We start from the raw sequence: 22,896 nt of genomic DNA, 5'->3' as shown, positions 1-22,896 counted from the left end.
ATATATATATATATATATATATATATATATATATATATATATATATATATATATATATAATATACTTTGAAGAATAATTTTAAAATTGACTTAAAGTTCTGAAAGAAAAACAATATCAATTGGTATATATTTCTTTAATTTTATATAAAATATTTTTAACATTTGTTTATTGTAATAATATTGATTTAACTTTTATTTAATTAAGTGTATTTAAGGTTTTTTTTTTTAATTTCACATCTTAATAAATATTGTTACTAAACAATTATAAGGTGATGCCTATATAAATTTTTAAAGATGAATATGAATTACTTTTTAAGATTTATATATTTTTTATTTTTTCATTTTATTTTAATAGGATAGTTAGAAATTTATGATATATTTTTCTCAAAAATATCTTATCAAATTCTTATAAATTCAAATATTTTGATGAATATGTCTTTTTAGTTTGATAATAAATTATTTTTAATGTCTTTTTCGTCGAGTCAATATTACATTGTTTTACGAGTTCATTTTATTTGTAGATGTTAGGTGAATAAAAATTTAATTGTACATTTTTTTTTTCTTAAACAAAAGTATGATAGTTTAAATGTTCACAAAATATAAAAGTAGTTGTAAATCAAAACTACAATAAAAGAATAATAATCCTTAATTGACTTCAAACCAATCAATCAAACTATATAATTGTTTTTAATTGTAAATTTTATGCTAAGTTTAGATGGATTGTTTTAATCATCATCTTGTAATGCAATCTATATTAAAAATATTAATTTACATGAAAAAATATATTAATAATAAAATTTTATATAATTTGATTGATAAATATAATTCAAAACTTAGTGTTTGAAATTATTTTGTTGAAATTATGTATCTTTCCACATATAACGTATAGTCGGTTTATATTTCAATGCATAATTTATAGCTCATATTTCAATTAAATTCTAAAGTGATACACTTTTTGTTATGTAATTTTATATACTTGATTATTTATAAATATATGTTAATATTAAATATAAAATAATTTGAATTAAACTTAATATCTATAAATCAAAATCAATTCAAAATTAATTAAATTTTATTAATAGTAGTTTTGTTTAAAATATTTTTATTTATATAATATTGTGTTTATATCTTTAAATTTGAATTAATTTATTGTTTAGTTTTCTAATTATTCTTTTATTTATTAATTTTTCAACTATTTTTTTATTAAGTATTTTTTTCAGTTATATAAATTAATATAAAATGATATAGGTAAACTATCATTAATATATTTGCACATAATTTATATAATTTTTAAATATACTTATTAATTTATAATTTAGAAAATTTAATAATTAGTGAAAAACATTATATTAATATATGTGAAATATTAAATAGAAAAAAAATGATACTTAAAAATAAGAAAAATAACTTTTTATTCATTTGGGAGAAAACCTCAAATAATTATAGAGAGTTGAGTTTTATATGACATAATTCAAAGTTGAGTCGCAAATATGACACAATTTGAACCAGATTTATAATTTTATGTTTTTATTTGTCTTTGGTTCTTTAGATTTTGTAGATATTTTTATAAATGGTGAAGAAAGTTTGAACCATTAATCCCTAATGTTGATAAAAATAGTGCTAGTGCATTGTTTGAATTAGTTTTAATCACTCAAAACATTGAGTAATTGAGTTTGTTTAAGTTTGATATCATTAGAGTCAAGTAGCTTGGTTACTTGGTCTTTTTAAATTAAGAATAGATATGATACAGAATAACATAACACAATCTAATTAGCTGGAAAAAAAAATTATTCTTCATTTTTTCACCAACAAGGAAACTAAGATATGTTATTTATTTATTTTTCAAATGACCTAATTCCTCAAACCTTCAATGTGAATCCAAATTGCATCAATGATTAATGACAATAGTTGATTTTATCAATAATAGTAATCAATCGCTTAGCCAGAACACTGAACAAAAACTTCAAACATTTGCATTAAGATGATATAGATTATACTATACATACAAAAGCATCTAACAATATTTGCATTGTGATTATAGATAATACAATACAAGAACATAGATTATCATATACTAAGTTAGTACTAAAGATGATAGATAAAACTATACAAGAACATAGACTATCATGTACTAAGTTAGTCCTAAGTTCTTCTCCCATATTGATGAAAGCAGAAATCCTCATTCCCTAAGCAGCTATACTATCAAGTACTAAGTTAGTCCTAAGTTCTTCTCCCATATTGATGAAAGCAGAAATCCTCATTCATATCTAAGCAGCCATAGAATATATTCAAACTATACAAACCACTCTTCATGCCATGATTAACTTAACTATTCATTAATGTTATTGCAAACTTTCTTGACCCTGTGAGATTCCAGCTTTGAATCAAGGGGAGGGGCAAGACGTTTTTTTCCACCAGCCTGTTTCTGTAGCAGCTTGGATACCCGATCCATAAGGGGCTTGAGTGGGAACAAGAATTGAAGTTTTCGACTAACAATGCATTTGATAACTTCTTGCAAGGCAATTAGTTCCTCCTCTACCGTAGTACTGTTATCGAAATTGGCAAGTTCTGTCAGGTAACTCTTTAGTAATGGAACAGGTGGAAACTTGTCTGCGAGGTCAAACTCGTAAATACAGATAATAGCTCTAAGCTGCTTCTCTTTTTCTTTCTTGATGAGCTTTTGGATAAACTTGAGCATCCTTTTTTCAAGGCCGAAGTCGCGAAGGAGATAACTAGAAAAATCGGTCTTACAATCCTTGAGAAGATGGAGAAGCTCCTTTTGATCGAACCAAGATCCCAATTTGTAGATTGACAGAAACAACAAAAAACAGACAGCTTCTGGTGTATTAGGAAACAACAATTTTGGTTTCCAATCAGCAGCCAAATTAAAAGCTTCAGCTTGGATACTATTATGAATGTGAATCTCAATATCTTTGTTCACCAATTCTTTGAGCAGAGGAAGAAAAACTTCCATGGTGCTCTTGGCACCTTTCACATCCTTCGTATTTGAATCAAAGCAACACTGCATTGCGTCTAACAGAAGCTTAGCAGGATCGGGGGATAATATGAACAGCTCCGGAACACACCTAGGACGAAGTGAATCCCAAGGAGCTTTCTTGGACTGGTCAAACTCGTCTTGAAGAACGTTAAGGATCTTACTGACAGGAATCTTTTCTGACGAGGAAAGGATTTCAGATAATTCGGGCACATGTCCACCACAATCATCTGCGACAGAGCAGCAAAGATTGTAAAGCTCGTCTGGATCAAATTCATCTGTCAGCTTATAAGTGCAAACTAGCTGCAGAAAACCCAATATGTAAAGTGGATCTTCCTTCTTCAATGGTATATTTGCTTTCCATTCTAATGCAACTTTCTTAGCTGCTTCTAGAACAACCGGAGACTTCATGATCTCAATTGGGATGTTTTGACCCGCTAATATCTCCAAAACAAATAGATAACTCCTCATTGTACTACTCGGAATTTTTTGACCATGAAACTCCTTCATTATTGCGTTAATCACGGAATCAGATGACATTTGAAGAACCTTGGAAACATTCTTTTCCATTAATCCAAGCTCGGTCAAATGCTTGCTTAGAAATTGGAATAAACACCTTAAATCCATGTTAGCAAGGAAGTGCGTCACAATACTCATTCGAGTGCCAACCAAAGGATGGCATTCCACTTCATTATCAACCACAACAACATAATTAGTATCATCTTGTTTTTCGATCTCATTCTGCTTTGACAGATGTTCAAATTGAGACAGAATATTTGCAGCTGAGCTACTGATGGAAGTCATCTCTTTCTCGTTCACTTTCTCAACTGTTACATGTGCAATCAACTGTTGCTCTTTAAACTCAAGATCCCTCCTTTGTTCTTGAAGACGATTTCCTTCCACTTCAACTTCCTTAGCATGGTGTTCTACAGATTCTCGAGTCTTGTCAATTTCTTTCAGCTTCTCCTCAAGTTCCTCTTTTTTAAATCCAAGCTCTTTCACGTGCAGATCTAACTTTTCCTTGTCCAATTTAAATTGGTTCTCTTTCAAATGGAATTCCTTAAGAGACTGATTGAATGAGGCTTCAACAGAATCAATATGCTTTATCTTAGAATCAAGTTCTTTACCCTTCATTTTGTTTGCCTCTCCTGCCTCCTCGTTCAATTTCTGGATCTCATCAAGCCTTTTTAAGCGATCATTAAGTACTCTCTTCTTAAGATTCAATTTTCCAAGACGTTTTTTGTATCGTACCGTCAAATTTTCAGCTTGCTTCTCCCTCTGCAGCAATTCATCCCTCTGGATCCGCAAGTTTTCCTGCTTCTCATCAATTTCAATTGACCTGCTTTCTATGGCTTCTTGAGCATACTCTAACTTATTAAACATAAGTGTTACATTTGACTCCAAGATCGTCTCTTTCAAATCAGCATCATCAATTCTCTCTTCAACCCGCCTTTTAATCTCAGAAAACCGAGATTCCATCTGCTCCTCTCTCGCCCTCAAATACTCCATCCTCTCCTGCTGAAACAGAGAGAATTCTGCCTCCTTGCGGCCATGTTCTTCAAGACGGGACTCCACCGTCTTGTTTAACAACTCAATTTCTTCTTTACTTTCTTCCATAGACTTCCGAATCGAATTCAACCCTTCTTCTCTTATCTGTATCTCAATAATCGCTTCTTCTAATGTTTTTTCCGAAGAATCTAAATGTTCTTCAAGACCCTTCCACGTAATATTAATAAGATTTATTTTGCTAACACATCTTCTCTTCAAACCCATGAGTTCTGATACCTTGTTAAACGAAGTCATGATTACCTATAATACCAAAAAAATTGTTTCTTTACTAACATAAAACTATAACAGACTATGAGATAAAGATTAACAGTTGAGAAAAATTACAAATTCAGAAATCAACCCAGAAAACCAATGCTTTATATCTAGTGGTTTTAGTTTCCAGAAACTCACTCAGTAAATAGATCAAAATGATGGGTGAAGGCTGGACGATGGCTGGACCGCCGACCTAGAAATATTGTCGGAAGAACTCCGACGACGGTCTCTTTTCTTCAACCTTCTTCAGAGAATGGGAGAGTTGTCGATCAGGCATGAACGGATCTGAATATCTACTTTTAAGATTTGAGGATTTCCTATTCTGTGTCCATTTTTATTATGTTCTTCATAAGAACAATGGATCTGGCAGGGGAGTGAACGGTGGTGATATTATGATAGATTTTTTTTACTAACTAAATAATATTCTCTAAAAACAATATTATAATTAAATTATATAAAATCATGTTTATATAATATATAAGGTGATATATTAAAATTTATATTATTATAAATAAAAATTAACTAAATTTTTATAAAATAAATACATTTATAATTTTATATATTTAAATGTGTTAATTAATTTTAGAGACACAAATATATAAATAATTTTTTTTTTCATGATATTACTTTTTTTTTCTCAAAATACTTATATTTTTATTCTAAACTTATTAATAATCACATTAATTACATTTCTCTCTAAACATATTAATTATTCATCTCCTTTTCAAATTAAAAGATAAACTTATTAATAATTACATTAATTACATTTCTCTCTAAACATATTAATTATTCATCTCTTTTCAAATTAAAAGATCTCTCGCTTTAAGGCGATTTTTCTCTAATTTATTATGTAGTTGAATTACCAGGTTGATTTAATTCTATTTAGATTATAAAAAGTAAAGACGTTAACTAAATCAACAAGAAAAATAACCAAATTTGATTAATAACCTGAATAATATATTTAATAAGTGACTTATGATCATTTTAATTAGAAAAATGATAGAGAACCCGACTTGAGACAGCGAATTATCCAAGCGATGCGATGCGTTGACAAATAAAATATTCTCTCTCCTATTATTAATTATTTTCTCTCACCTCTTATTAAATAATTTCTATCCGATAATTAATCGTAAAAATAGAAATATTAGATAAACATTTATTTATAAGTAATAAAACTAAAAAAATATTAATAAGTCAATAGAAAAAAATAATAAAAAAAAGAAAAAAGAGATTATGAAAAATAAATAAAAAATATTTAATAAATAAAGGAATTGAAAAGTCATAAAAATAAAATAAAAATAAAAGAGATAAATTCATAATTTAACTAATCAGTGATATTAATTAGGGTTTAGAGTTTAGAATTTAATATTTAGTATTTAGGGTTTAGAGTTAAGGGTTTAGGATTTAGAGTTTATGGTTTAAAGTTTAGGATTTAAAATTTATTTAAACATATTATTAAAATATTTAATAAAAGGAGAGAATATTCTACACGTTCCTATCATTCCTCTTTTAATTAATAATATAATTAACAGTGAACATATAATCAAAATGAAGACTTGCATTAAATGCTTTTTTATTTTGAATTAGTTACTTTGCTTTTTAATTAATCAATATGTCTATTTAATTATTAGGCATTCTAAAATTATAATTAATATTTTTAACTTATTTAGATAAATAAAAATCTCACAAATAAACCAAACAATTAAAATGGAATTAAATTAATTTTATTTTCGATTGTATTTCGTTTGGTTTTAGCATGTTAAAGAAAAAACAAAAAACAAAAGTTGGCTAAACATGGCGCACACGCCAACAAGGCATCCAGACCCCAGAAAAAACTCAAACAAACAGGCTCAACGCCATCATTAACATTTTTTTCTCTCCTAATCTCTTAAGTCTTAACCAAATTAAACTGGTGAAGAAGTGTTAGATAAGGGAGATTGAAGCAAAATAAATGGGGCGTGGAGAGTCATAGGATTTATGGTTTCTGTTACTAAGAGGAGCAAAACTGGTCGGCCAAATTACATAGAACACCGGGTGTGTGAGCGGAAGAAAAAGAAACGGAATAGACGCATATGGTTTATCTAGTTCACGCCTATTCAAAGGTATCATATTTGAGCTTCGACTCTTTTTTCAAATTATACAATACATAGACGCATGTTTTAACAAATAATGATACAAAATTAGACATATATTTAAGTTTGAATTATCTTTAAATTTAAAGTTGAGACTATCATGCGATAGGCACGTGAGACATAGCGCATGAGCCTTTTCTTAGGTCCAACCAATCACCGAATCAATAACATAATCTCTAAAATGCGTTTAAACACACAAAATATTTTTTCTTTCCTAATTTCTCGAAAAGTAAATTGGGTGGCAACTCTAAAAATATAAAAAATAGTCTAAATCGACGTTTTAAAATACACTCTAGTCAAGCCTACCATTTTTGTTTCTCGTCTCACTCGAGACTCGAGAGGAAAGTGAGTCATGGGGAGCGACTATCGAGTAACAAAAACCCCTTCTTAGGAATGGTCGATTTTTGGCGTTACAACTTTTCTAGCGACTCTACTAGGGATAATAGATGCTTAACTTGAAATAAATTTTTGGGTAATTCTTAAGAATAATATTTTACACTTTCAACCAAAAACATCTAAAATGTTTAAAAAATCAAAAAGACCAAAATAATAAATAAAGGCGAAAATGGTACATCACCCAACTTCGCATTTCCATGTGCATTTGTTCTAATCTTGGGCACATCACCCTTTTGTTTTGAGGTAGTACATGATGTGCATTGTGCGACATCATCTGTACACTTATAGTATTATGTTCAAAGATTAGTTAATGAGGTATGATGATTTGTTCCGAATTTGAGCGATGATGTGAGAGGATGAACTTTGGTACACATGATCGATATTTCTTCCCGACTATGAGGTCCTTTTCAAGGGATATGCATCGTGGGGATGAGAAAAAAAATCACAATTGAGATGACGACGCTTCCTCTTGTCGGCGATGTTTTATGCTCTCCAACTATGGTGAGTGGACTGTCTCTTATGATTTTTCCATAGAAACAAAATCCCGATTACAATTCTCAAGACCTAGTCATTCTTCGTTCACAAACCGTCAAGCCACGTTGAAAGCCCTTACGTGCCTACTATACTTATATAAATATGTGTATGCATATAATTAGATAGCCCTTATCCTCTCTTCTAGCCTAGTGGCAACAAGAGGTGGATATCCCCCAGGCCTCCATGAGGTCCTGGGTTCGAGCCCGTCAGGCGGCAAGTTCTGCGCCTGGTTAATTGGTTAAGTATGTTTGCGGGCTATGTACTTAACCCGCGGGGATTAGTCGCACTCCATAGGAGCAGCGGAACCCAGCGTTCTCAAAAAAAAAAACGACATCATGTTTTATTTTCTTTGAGTTTTGTCTATGCCACAACCTTAGCCGTTTGGATAACCAAAAGATGTTCAAACTAGACGAGATGACATCTTCCAAGGGCAATGACTTAGCCATAAAACTCATAATCAAACTAAAAATACAGTGCCTCTTACTCTTTTGAGTAGAACAACATAAAAACGACGACGGTCTCGACAAGAAAGAGATTTAATCTTTGTGACTAAGTTTCTACAAGAGAAATGTCAAAGCAAACAAAGAAGACGAAAGTCCAAATGGCGAGGAAAGGTGGAGCTTGAAGAAGACTCAATTTTTTTTCTTTCTATTGGACATAAAATATTTCTTATACGTTACAAAATATTGTGTGCAGTGTAATGTGAGGACGATTGTTGAATTCTTGCAACAATTTATTTTGTTTACTTCTAACCCCCACTTTAAAATACTTTCATTTTAAATAAAAACGACGAGTTGAAATATGTGCGCCTACTTCCCATTAGGTATGCATAAGATCTACATGTTGTTCATGACAAACCAAAAACGATATCTATTGATTGAAAGTATAAAAAATTAATGAGTTTATTAGGTTTCACATGCACAACATTTGCATTGCACGTTGGCATTGAAATATCATCACTCCATAAGACGTGTTCATGATATTTGTACTTTCCCTTGCTTTGAAACAATGACGATCATGCCATCTATACGAAGGCATTTCTCGATCTACACAACGATCTTGAAAACACAAGGACGATAATGGAAATCGTTTACCCAAAGTCATATACATTGGTATGTTCAACATGATGAACGTAAGTCCATTTTATCCTTTTGAAGAACCTTTGATTTCATTCAAATAAAAAGAGTAACTAGATTAGTTAACCACGTGACAATGGATCAATGCATTATGGATATACAAACATGCGAAAAATATAAAATCGATTTAAAAATTGAGAGATGATGCACTTCATTGATCGGATGCCTATTATAGTTTGATGGAATCTTGACAAGCTACCATATGAATAAATTATGACATCTCGAAGCAAGTCAAGTATGTGAAGATGATAAGGACGAATATATAATTTAGGATGGTCACGCCCATTCATTGGCCTCTAATCGAGGATATGATCTCTTGATCACGACCTACAACTTCATATCCAAACAGCTCGACTAAAGATTAAATATAAGGATGAGAATTGACATCGCTCATCAACGTCATATGCACTACTACGCTTAACAAACTTGAATTGACCTCGTTAAATCTTTTTGAAGAACATTTAATTCCATTCGAATAAAATGGTAATTAGAACCGTCAATCATATAAATGAAGCAATGCATTGCGGATAAGAAAGCATGTGAGAAATGCTAACTCGGTATAAAAATCGAGAAATGATGCACTCCACCAATGAAAAACCTATTATAGTTTTGACGTGGCCATATCAAGTTATTTGTACGACATCTCGGAGCGGCTTGAGCAAGTGACGATGTACAATATAAATCTGAAGTGGACAATAAGTTTGTTTTATTGGTCTTCAAATAAGACATGATCTCTCAATCATAAGCAATAACTCTAGGTCTAATGAGCACAACTACATCTTAGACTCTAGAATGATTCATGTGGAAAAGAATTCCAATGTCTACTCAAGCTAGTGAGTCAAACATTTAAGGTAAATCACGGAAAAAGATGAAGTACCTCCTGAAAAACCTGGGCACAAAATTAGGACATGATCTTTTGATCATAAGCAATGGTTATAGGTCCCATAAACATGACTAAAGTTCGGACTCAATAACGATACTCATGGAAAAACAATCTCAATGTCTACTCGAGCTAGTGAGTCAAACATTCAAGGTAAATCATAAAAGAAAATGAAAGATCTCATGGATAACCTAAAGACAATATTCATTCCCATACTCGATTGATGGTACACTTGGAGGTCTAAAAATGCCATGAATGAAGAATTTGGAAATGATGGACCCTTCGTAGGATTGCAATTGAATATGCATATATTAACATCATTGCATTGAAAATATTTACATCAACAAACGTAAAAAAAATGAAATGATGATAACAACATTAACAAAAATAAAATCCTGGTTTTTTACACTAAGGAAACTAAAAATAAAATTAATGAAAAATTAACAACAACAAAAAAAAAGAGAATAAAACTTCCGTTCTCATACTAAGGAATATTCTAATAAAATAAAATATTAGTTCATACACTAGGACATCTTCAAGAGGAAAAATGAAGACATAAACAAAATGAAAAAATATATATATTCAAATGATCATGAACTACGTCATGGCCGATTATTTGCCAAAAGATACGTAGGTAGTATATTCACTAGGCCTAGTTATAATCATCATTTATTTAAAAAAAACAAATAAGACAATATTCCTGATTTGAATAAAAAAACAAATCTCGATATGTAGACTAGGGGCATTGTTCGGAAAAATGAATAAATGTCTAACCCTAAAAGAAGAAAAATAAAAAATGATGTGACGTAAGAAGTTTATCCCATATAATGCATTCTAAGTCCAAAAAAAGATCTGATGTAAGACCCCTATCACCGATAGCACATTCTAAATCATTCAAATAGAAAAGGAAAAAAAGAGATGTGATGTAAGACGTATATCCTCGGTAACGCGTTGTAAGCAGTCTTAAGATGAAAAAAACGCAATGGTCATGAAACGAAGTCGCTTACCACAAGTAACGCATTCTAAACCATTCAAAAAAAGAAAAAATAAATCCATAATGAGACAAGAAAGATCATGACATATATACGAAGACATTTCTCAATCTACACAATGATCTTAAAAACACAAGGACAATAATGGAAATCGTTTACCCAAAGTCATATACATTGGTATGCTCAACATGATGGACGTAAGCCCATTTTATCCTTTTGAAGAACCTTTGAATTCATTCCAATAAAAGGAATAACTAGATTAGTTAACCACGTGACAATGGATCAATGCATTGAGGATATACAAAATGCAAAAAAATATTAACTCGGTGTAAAAATCGAAAGATGATGCACTCCATTGATCGGAGGCCTATTATAGTTCGTTGGAATCTTGACAAGCTACCATATGAATAAATTATGACATCTCGAAGCAAGTCAAGTATGCGAAGATGATAAGGACGAATATGTGATTTAAGATGGTCACGCCCATTCATCGGCCTCTAATCGAGGATATGATCTCTTGATCACGACCTACAACTTCATATCCAAATAGCTTGACTAAAGATTAAATATAAGGATGAGAATTGACATCGCTCATCAACGTCATATGCACTACTATGCTTAACAAACTTGAATTGACCTCGTTAAATCTTTTTGAAGAACATTTAATTCCATTCGAATAAAATGGTAACTAGAACCGTCAATCATATAAATGAAGCAATGCACTGCGGATAAGAAAGCATGCGAGAAATGCTAACTCGGTATAAAAATCGAGAAATGATGCACTCCACCAATGAAAAACCTATTATAGTTTTGACGTGGCCATATCAAGTTATTTGTACGACATCTCGGAGCGGCTTGAGCAAGTGACGATGTCCGATATAAATCTGAAGTCAACAATAAGTTTGTTTTATTGGTCTTCAAATAAGGCATGATCTCTTAATCATAAGCAATAACTCTATGTCTCATGAGCACAACTACATCTTAGACTCTATAATGATTCATGTGGAAAAGAATTCCAATATCTACTCAAGTTAGTGAGTCAAACATTTAAGGTAAATCACGGAAGAAGATGAAGTACCTCCTGAAAAACCTGGGCACAAAATTAGGACATGATCTTTTGATCATAAGCAATGGTTATAGGTCCCATGAACATGACTAAAGCTCGGACTCAATAACGATACTCATGTAAAAAAAATCTCAATATCTACTGGAGCTAGTGAGTCCAACATTCAAGGTAAATCACAAAAGATAATGAATGATCTCATGGATAACATGAAGACAAGATTCATTCCCATAATCGATTGATGGTACACTTGAAGGTCTAAAAATGCCATGAATGAAGAATTTGAAAATTATGGACCATTCGTAGGATTGCAATTGAATATGCATGTATTAACATCATTGCATTGAAAATATTTACATCAACAAATGTAAAAAAAATAAAATGATGATAACAACATTAACAAAAATAAAATCCTGGTTTCTTACACTAAGGCAACTAAAACTAAAATTAATGAAAAATTAAAAAAAAAAAAAAAAAAAGAAAAGAGAATAAAACTTAAGTTCTCATACTAAGGAATATTCTAATAAAATAAAATATTAGTTCATACACTAGGACATCTTCAGGAGGAAAAATATAAAAAATGAAGACATAAACAAAATGAAAAAAAATACATATTAAAATAATCATGAACTACGTCATGACCGATTATTTGCCAAAAGATACGTAGGTAGTATATTCACTAGGCCTAGTTATAATCGTCATTTATTTAAAAAACAAATAAGACGGTATTTCTAATTTGAAAAAAAAAATCTCGATCTGTAGACTAGGGGCATTGTTCGAAAAATTAATAAATGTCTAAACCTAAAAGAAGAAAATAAAAAAAATGATGTAACGTAAGAAGTTTATCCCATATAACACATTCTAAGTCCAAAAAAAAGATGTGATGTAAGACCCATATCACCGATAGCACATTCTAAATCATTCAAATATAAAAGGAAAAAAAAGATGCGATGTAAGACGTATATTCTCGATAACGCGTTGTAAGCAGTCTTAAAATGAAAAAACGCAATGGTCATGAAATGAAGTCGCTTACCACAAGTAACGCATTCTAAACCATTCAAAAAAATAAAAAATAAATCCAGTTCACACTAGAGGCATTCCAAAAAATAATAATAAAATCCTAGTTCACAATAAGGGAATTTCCAAAATAAAACTAACACTTTTGTACCTTGAACTACGTTTCGACATGATTCATCTCCCAAGAGGATACGTATGTAGTCTTACCTCGAGTCTCGGTTGTAACCATTCGTTTTCTAAAAAATAATTCGAGGAAAGTTCTCCAAGATCCCTCTCTCAAAAAAAGGGAAGACAAGAAATAAAAATGGATATTAGAAAAAATAAGTACGAGTTGAGAGTGTCTCTTCGACGATCGTTTCAAAAGGAACTCGATAATTTACTCGACAGTTTGAGCAAAGGGTATTTGATTGCATCTTTTCGTGTACTCGCAACTAATTCTAAAAAAAGAGGGAAGCTTGTTGAAAAAAATCAAAGCCTAATGTCACGGGATGAAATTCGACCCGTGTGACACTAGGCTAGATCGACGCAGATTCTAGCTTGTAAGCCCTTTTACACAATGCAAGAAGAACTTAAAGAGAAAAAGAACATGAGAATAAGAATTGTATATTGAATACTTGGTAATTACAATGTAATATCTCTAAGGTATATATAGAACTTACAACGTATTAAATTAAGAATTGTCTTCCAATTACAATTTAATCACACTAATTTAGGATCTCTTCCTTAATTATAATATCCTGATAGGATCGGTGTAATCAATAGAGACAGAGGTCTAGCTATTGATGACAACTTCGTACAAAAACGGTTTGATAGAAATCATGTTAGGAATTTAAATCACTTTCTATTCTTCACAAACCCTTGCAAACTCTTGAACGATTCAAGTGTGGAAACGTTTGCTCAGGTTTGAAGCTAAGAACCAAAGAAGGAGAAGATGACAGAATGAAAATGACACAAAGAGTTGTTTATGGATGTTTGGAGCAAAACTCTCCTACGTCACCCCTTCTTCCAACCACCTGAAGGATTCACTTTTCTTAGAATCAAATACAGTTGCACGGCTAGCTCACTATTGAACAGAACAGACTCAGTTCAACTTATATTATATTGAAGAATATCACTCAGCTAGACAATACTTTGATTATATCTCTCTCTTGATGTACACACAATAAAGCAAGAAAGTAATTCGTGAGATTGTAAGTTCAGCAAGCAAGTTTTTTTGTATAAGTGTCTGGTCGACTAGTAGTTCGGTGATTCATCCGTTGTCCTTGAGGATCTTTAAATAGAGAGCAGGTACCAACGGTCGAATCTTCTATAATAAAACGTGGTGAATACCCATTGGAGAGTCTCCATAGTATACAAGTACAACAGACTCTGAGCACCATGATCGTGGTCGTACCAATTTGGTAGTGCGCCGAATATTCTTCTAGGATTTTCCTGCAAGAAACAAGTAGTGGGAAGAATATTTTCTTATGTGGCATTAATTCATTGGATGTAACTGGCTGTCGTACTAATCTGCACGGAATAGTGGAGCAGGAGTAGCGTACAGTTAGTTGATCGTGGGTAGACAGATGCTAGCTTCAAACAACTGCTCAAGCATGACATTAGACGTGCTTCAATTACACTTACAAGTCTAATAAAGTTAGACGCCCCCGTCTAATAGCATGTTCCATTAGACTACCAGATCTAATGGAGTTAGACGACACGTCTAACTACGAATCCCTTCAGACTAATCTGAAGGGGTTAGACTGCACGTCTAACTTTTATCTGTTAGACTGCACGTCTAACTACGAGTCCCTTCATACTAATCTGAAGGAGTTAGACTGCACGTCTAACTTTCATCTGTTAGACTGCACGTCTAACTACGTATCCGTTAGACTGCACGTCTAACTACGCTTGTTAGACTGCACGTCTGACTACGTATCTGTTAAACTACACGTCTAACTGCGAGTCCCTTTAGACTAATCTGAAGGAGTTAGATTGCACGTCTAACTTTCATCTGTTAGACTGCATGTCTAACTACGTATCCGTTAGACTGCACGTCTAACTATGAGTCCCTTCAGACTAATCTGAAGGAGTTAGACTACACGTCTAAGTTTTATTATTTAGACTGCACGTCTAACTACGTATCTATTAGACTATACGTCTAACTACGCCTGTTAGACTGCATGTCTAACTACGTATCCATTAGACTGCACGTCTAACTACATGTTTGTTAGACTGCACGTCTAACTACATGTTTGTTAGACTGCACGTCTAACTACGCCTGTTAGACTACACGTCTAACTACGTATCTATTAGACTGTACGTCTAACTACGCCTGTTAGACTGCACATCTAACTACGTATCCTTTAGACTGCATGTCTAACTACGCTTGTTAGAATGCACGTCTAACTATGTATGTTAGACTGCACGTCTAACTCAATGCATCTAATAGCTAGTAAGTCTAATGAACCTCATTCAAACTTAGTCTAATTTAACATGTTTTTGATACACCTGCACCAAAAACAATTAGACGGCTTAGTTTAAGTTTTACACAAACTCATCATCAAAATTTCGATAGTCAAAATGATTTGACCCTTAGTTAAAATAATTTATCCCAATATATTCCTTCCTAAGTTAGAATATATCTTCTAATATCTTCCTTAATTAGAATATATCTTCTAATCTCTTATTTAATTAGAATATTCATTGGGTCTACTTAGGCAATTGGGCCTCCCCTTGGGTTTGGGAGATTAGCGCACCGTAAAGTCAAGACTTTAATGAGATTCGACACTAACGGACCGTAACACTAAGCTTAAAACACGTGAATAAATAAAATTGTTCCACTTCCTAAAAGAAAAAAGAAAAAATATTTCAAAAAAATGAGAGATGACTTGAAACTCTAGGCTTAAAAAAATTAAATAATAATATATGTGACAAAGTAGTCATCAAGGTTGAGGCATTGAAATCATCATTGTGTGTTCATCTAGACTCTTGCCTTTATTGCCTAAAAGCAAGAACATGAGTGTATCGATTCTATCAGATATACTCATATTGCTAAAAAAAAAGAAAAAAAAGCTTCCCTAATGGTTGAGATTTCGAAATCACCACATAGTTCTCACTAGACTCTCGTCCTGATTGCTAAAAGAAGGAACATATGTGTGTCGATTCAATCAGATATATCAGGTCGCCACAAAACAAAAAATACATAATAATACTCAAAGTGGATGAGACATTGAAATCACCACTCTCGTCTTATTGTGCCACAAAATCAACACGAATGTATCGATTTTGTCAAATAGTACCTTGGGTACAATAAGAGATTTCTCAGGCCGAGAATGACGAAGAATCTCTCAAATAAAATGTAATAAAGCAAGCGAGAAGAAATTCCAAAAAATGTGGCGTAAGGTAAAAGCTTGATTAAGACATCAGAAATGATGCTTGGGTAGAAAATTCTCTTTCACAAAAAAAAAATCGCGAGAACACGGATTCGAGTGCATTGTTGATGACCAAAAGAGAATTCGAGTGCATTATTAACGTATATTGACGAAAATATAAGGAAAATCGGTCTCCTTTTGAGACGGTCCAAAAGCGATACTCGAAGTTAGATTCCGAACATGTTTTGATTCGGGATTCGTTCTAAAACAATAGAGAGATCAAGGCACGCTTTAACTTGCAATATAAAAAGTGAAAATCCTAGACAAGTGCTAGGAGAATTTTTCACCGGAAAAAAAAAAGTGAAAAACAAAACTTAGACAAGTGCTAGGGGCATTTTCCAAAAAAAAAAATCTAAAGTCATGCACCAGATACATTTTCTAAAATAAATGAAGCGTTGAAATCTTTAAAATGAAAAAAGAGAAAACCCCCAAGTCATTCACTAGGAGAATTTTCCAAAAAACAAACAAATAAAAAATGTCAAGTCATGCACTAAGGACATTTTCTAAAAAATGAAGCGTCGAAGTCTTCAAACAAAAATAGAAACCTGAAATTATGATAAAAAGTGCTTTCTCAAAAATAAAAAATAAAATATAAAAAAACAAAGTGGTCACCCGAAAATTAAAAAACTTGAAAGCGAAATGATGAAACCATCTAAGACAATCTTCTTAGGATTATACCATTTGGGTTCCCTATTTCTAGGCATTTGTGAGATTTATACACCAACAACCATTGAAAGATATCTTTGAATAGATGCGCCCCACCGAGGTATGAAGTAATTTCAAAGATTAAGCATTAAGTCACTCATTGTGCAAATGACGCAACCCAAACCACTCTTGTGTGATCAGGCGCTTAGCTCCCGGAACTACGCAATCACAAGACTAGTAAAATTGTTCAGGCATCAATCTACTAAGTTGACGTAAACCTCTAGTTATCTCATAAATTGTGTCACGTAACTTGATTTTTTTAGACATGTACACTCGACTAATTAGATACACACTCAGGACTAGGATCGTGAGGTTAAGATGATGTAGTCGCCCATTTGAGAAATGATGCCAACCCTCTAGTTATCTACGCAGATGGTCTATAGACTATAGTGACGTACGATTAATGTATTTAGTTTTCCACTCGATTCGAAAGACTATGAAAACCCCATTGTCTATTTCATGCAACTGGTCTACGGACTATAGTAGTATGAAATTAATATATATGTAAGATGCTCACCCGCACAAGGACGCGAAACTCTTTGGTTATCTCATATAGTTGGTCTTCGGACTATAAAAAATTGAGATCAAAACACTTTGTTCATCAATATGTAGAATAATGAAAACATTTTGTCTATCTCACATAGTTGGTTTTTGGACAATAATAACTTGAGATTAATACATTGTTTTCATCAGTTTGAAAGATGACATAAAACCTCGTGCAGAGTTTCATAATTTCTTGACATCCATGTCCGAATGAGACACTTATGTCACTAGTCAACAATTGACGATAGTTAAAAGTCAATCCTATCATGTTTCACGGATGAAGCAAGGCGAACATCTTTCTAAATCCAAACCCTCGACAAGGCAACCAACGAGCACTAGAATTGAGGAATCATCGATCATGTGATCGTCAGGTTTTATTTATCCATCATTTTAATGTTTTTTCTAAATAAATAAATAAAGAATCTAAGAAAGATTATAAATTAGGTTGTTTACATATATGATGTCTACTTTATCAAACTTAAACATGCGTTTTCCAAAATTTGATAATTATTTTCAAACTCTGTCTAAGAGGTGAATTCTGTAAACACTCATATTTTACACCTTAAGATTATAATTAATATTTTTTTAGCTTATTTAGATAAATAAAAATCTCACAAATAAACCAATCAAATTAAAATAGGATTAAATCAATTTTATTTTCGTTTGTATTTTGTTTTTACATGTTAAAGAAAAAAGAAAGAAACAAATGCTGGCCCAATAGGGCCCAGTCTCCAACAAGGCATCCAGATCCCCAAAGAAACTCAACAAACAGTCTCATGCGTCATCAAAGCACTTATACTCCTTTCCTCTTCCTCATTAATATTTTCTCTCCCATAAGTTTGTCTATCAGGGTGTACCAGGGTGTGTAGAAACCTCTTTCGGGAAAGCTCCAGCTGCTAATCTCTAAGCCAAATTAGACGAGGAAAGAGCATGGGGATCGTGAGACCGTCGAAGTGTTGGGCTTATGGGTCAGCCCAATTAGGCATTATAAAACCAAATAAATCTTAATTTTGTTTCTCTCTCTACCACAATTTTCAGTGAGAGTTCTGTGAAGAGATCAAGAGAAACAGAGTGAAGAAAATACAGAGGAAGAAGAAGAGAAGAAGATATAGAGGAAGAAGAAGAGAAGGAGAACAGAGTATCACCTTCTTTGTCTTGATTACCCTCAGGTTCATTTCTCTCTTATTTGTAAGGGAATTTCATGTTTTCTCAAACCTAGATTTGTTTGGGTTTGAATGAAATTAGTTTCTCTGTATATATACCTCAACTTTAGGTTTAAAGTTGAGAAGAACAATTGTATCGGTTTCTTACTGATTAGTGAAATCTGTTAGTTTTGCCCCGTGGTTTTTTACCCTCCGTGTTGAGAGGGTTTTCCACGTAAATTTTGTGTTCTTTATTACTTTGTTGATCTGCTAGTATGATTTGGTTGACTTGTGAAATTAATCAGGTCAATTGATTTCAATAGGAAAGTATTATTCAACTTGAAATTCCTGACAAGTAGTATCAGAGCTGTTAGGTTTACTTTCTATTGAAGAGTGCTTTCCCTCAAGTTCAGATGGAAGGCAGTAGCACTATGATCAAGTTGACAAACAATAACTGGCAGATTTGGAAATCCAAAATGGAGGACATCCTTTATTGTAAGGATCTGTATGAGCCAGTTGAAGGAGATAGTGCAAAGCCAAAAGAGATGGCTAAAGCTGATTGGATAAAACTGAACCGGAAAGTAGTCGGCACAATCATACAATGGCTTGATGATAGTGTTTATCACCATGTAGCAAGTGAGAAAAGTGCTCATGAGCTATGGAAGAAGCTAGAGTCATTGTATGAGCAGAAAACGGCAGGTAACAAAGCGTTTCTGATCCGAAAGTTGGTAAATCTGAAATTTAGAGAAGGCACAGGTGTTGCTGAGCATTTAAACGAGTTTCAGAGCTTGATTAATCAATTATCAGTGATGGAGATGACCTTAGAAGATGAGCTACAAGCCTTATTGCTATTGGGATCATTGCTTGACAGTTGGGAGACATTGGTTGTGACAGTTAGTAATGCAGCTCCGAATAGTGTGCTTACTATGAGTATAGTTACTAGCAGCTTGTTCAATGAGGAGACAAGAAGGAAGTCAACTAATACAAATAGTGCACAGGCCCTAGTCACAGAGAACAGGGGAAGAGCTGAACACCGACAACAATCAAGAGGCCATAGCAAGTTAAGAGGCAGATCAAAATCTAAGGGAAAAGAATGTTATCACTGTGGTAAAGAAGGTCACATGAAGAAAAATTGTAGAGCCTAGAAAAGACTACAGAATGAAGGCAAAAATCAGAAGAAAGATGATGAAAACATAAATACCACAGCCACAGTAACTGCAGAGGATGTAGTTATTCTTTCTTATGAAAAAGAACAATATCTACATGTAGAAGATCACCAAGGAGTTGAGTGGATAGCTGATACAAGTGTTTGCTATTATGCTACACCGAATAAAGAGTTCTTCACCACGTACAAGGCTGGAGATCTTGGTACAGTGAAGATGGGTAATACTAGTCACTCAAGCATTGTGGGTTGGTGACATTTATTTGCAGACAGAATAGGGGCATCGGTTAACACTGAAAGATGTGCAGCATATTCCTGATTTGCGTCTAAATTTGATATCAGGTGATGCATTGGACAAAGATGGATTCAAGCATTATCTTGGTGGTGGTGAATGGAAACTCAGCAAAAGATCAATAATTGTAGCAAAAGAGAAGTCGTGGCACTCATTGTACAGAACACATGTGAAGGTACTCAAAGATGATCTGAATGCAGTACAAGCTGAAAGCTCTCTAAATCTGTGGCATCAACGCCTTGGCCACATGAGTGAGAAAGGGCTGTGAATTCTGGTGAGGAAGCTGCACATCCCCTCAACCAAAGATGAGGTTCTGGATCTATGCGACTACTGCCCATTTGGTAAGAAACATCGAGTCTCTTTTAGTCAGACATCAGAAAGAAAACATAATGTGTTAGACTTCATTTATTCTGATGTGTGTGGTCCTTTTGAAATGGAGTCTTTGGGTGGCAATCGATATTTTCTAACATTTATTGATGATGCGTCTAGAAAGGTGTGGGTTTATTTTATGAGAACAAAAGACCAGGTATTCAATTACTTTCAAGAGTTCCATGTCATGGTAGAAAGAGAGACAGACAGTAAGCTGAAATGTCTTCGCTCTGATAACGAGGGAGAGTATACCTCCAAGGAATTTAAAGAATACTGTACCAAATATGGTATTCGACATGAGAAGATAGTGCCTGGAACTCTGCAGCACAATGGTGTGGCTGAGAGAATGAATCGCACCATTGTAGAAAAGGTGAGATGCATGCTGAAGATGGCAAAGTTGCCAAAACAGTTTTGGGGAGAAGTAGTTCGCACAGCCTGCTACCTCATAAACAGGTCGCCATCTGTTCCTTTGAAATTCGAGATACCAGAAACAGTATGGTCTAAGAAGAATGTTTCATACTCACATTTAAGGGTGTTTGGATGCAAAGCATATGTGCATATTCCAAAGGAACAAAGATCCAAGTTGGATGATAAAGCAACTCCATGTATTTTCCTTGGATATGGAAATGAAGAAATTGGGTACACGTTATGGGACTCAGAAAAGAAGAGAATTGTCAGGTGCAGAGATGTTGTGTTCTTTGAAGATCAGACAGGGATAAGTCCAGAAATCAACGAGAATTCAGAGAGGGTTGATGAGTTCATAGAACTCATACCAGTTCCTTCAAATATACAGTCAGCAGTAACAAATGAAGATGAACATGATGAAGAAGTTGTTGAAGAAACCTCTGACATGAATGGTAGTAATGATGATGATATTGTTAATGATGCTTCTATGCAGGGGGAACAACATCATCAAGTGGAGCCAGAAGAGCCCCAAGTAAGAAGATCAGAAAGAGAGCACAAACCTTCTAAAAGATACCCTTCTTCAGAGTATATATCCTGTTGACAGAAGAAGGGGAGCCAGAAAGTTTTCAGGAGGCACAAGCTCATAAAGACAAAGTTAAGTGGCAGGATGCAATGAAAGACGAGATGAAGTCATTGCAAGAAAATGACACATACGAGCTTGTGGAGCTTCCTAGGGGCAGAAAGGCCTTGAGAAATAAATGGGTGTTCAAGCTAAAGAGAGATAAAAATGGAGAACTTATGAAGTACAAAGCCCGACTGGTTGTAAAGGGTTTTGGACAGAAACAGGGCATCGACTTTGAGGAAATTTTCTCACCAGTGGTAAAGATGACTTCCATTCGTGCAATGTTAGGTCTAGTATCTGGCCTAGATCTTGAACTTGAACAATTTGATGTAAAAACTGCATTCCTTCATGGTAACCTTGAAGAAGAGATCTATATGGTGCAACCAGAGGGATTTGAAGTGAAAGAAAAAAAGAACATGGTTTGCAAATTGAAGAAGAGTCTATATGGTTTAAAACAAGCCCCGAGACAATGGTACAAGAAATTTGACTCCTTTATGATGAGTCATGGGTACCAGAAAACCAAGGCAGATCCATGTGTTTTCTTCAAAAGATTTCCTAATGGAAAATTTATAATCCTTTTACTTTATGTTGATGATATGTTGATTGCAGGACATGATGCTCTGTTTATAGCTATGTTGAAGAAACAGATGTCCAAGACATTTGAAATGAAAGACATGGGTCAAGCACACCAGATATTGGGCATGAAGATTACTCGTGACAGAAAGGCTAAGAGACTTTGGTTGTCACAAGAGAAGTACATTGAAAGGGTGCTTGAAAGATTCAACATGCAAGGAGCAAAGAAAATAAGTTGTCCACTTCTTAGCCATTTGAAATTGAGCAAGAAGTTGTGTCCATCAACAGAAAAAGAAAAGGATGAAATATCAAGTGTGCCATACTCCTCAGCTGTAGGGAGTTTGATGTATGCAATGGTTTGCACTAGGCCAGATATAGCCTATGCAGTCGGTGTGGTAAGCAGATTCCTTTCTAATCCAGGAAAACAACATTGGGAAGCAGTGAAATGGATTCTTAGATATCTAAGAGACACTTCCAATTTGTGTTTGAGTTTTGGAAATGGTGAACATGTGCTAGAAGGTTACACTAATTCTAATATGGCTGGAGATTTGGATCACAGAAAATCCACTTTAGGTTATGTGTTTACTTTTGCAGGGGGAGCCGTGTCATGGCAATCCAAATTGCAGAAATGTGTGGCTTTGTCAACCACAGAAGCATAATACATTGCAGCCACTGAAGCTGGTAAAGAGCTATTGTGGTTGATT

The 22,896-nt window shown here is 33.5% G+C and overlaps 1 protein-coding gene across 1 annotated transcript; it reads right to left on the bottom strand.

Moving 5' to 3' along the window:
* Positions 1 to 1,953: 1,953 nt before the first annotated feature.
* Positions 1,954 to 4,796, bottom strand: LOC124936327. The gene has a single exon (XM_047476813.1). The coding sequence runs from the start codon at positions 4,766 to 4,768 to the stop codon at positions 2,330 to 2,332; it is 2,439 nt and encodes an 812-aa protein (XP_047332769.1). The 5' UTR covers positions 4,769 to 4,796; the 3' UTR covers positions 1,954 to 2,329.
* Positions 4,797 to 22,896: the final 18,100 nt, after the last annotated feature.

This window comes from Impatiens glandulifera, chromosome 4 (genome assembly GCF_907164915.1).
Source record: "Impatiens glandulifera chromosome 4, dImpGla2.1, whole genome shotgun sequence".
NCBI lineage: Eukaryota > Viridiplantae > Streptophyta > Magnoliopsida > Ericales > Balsaminaceae > Impatiens > Impatiens glandulifera.
This window is presented reverse-complemented; position numbering and strand designations above follow the sequence as displayed.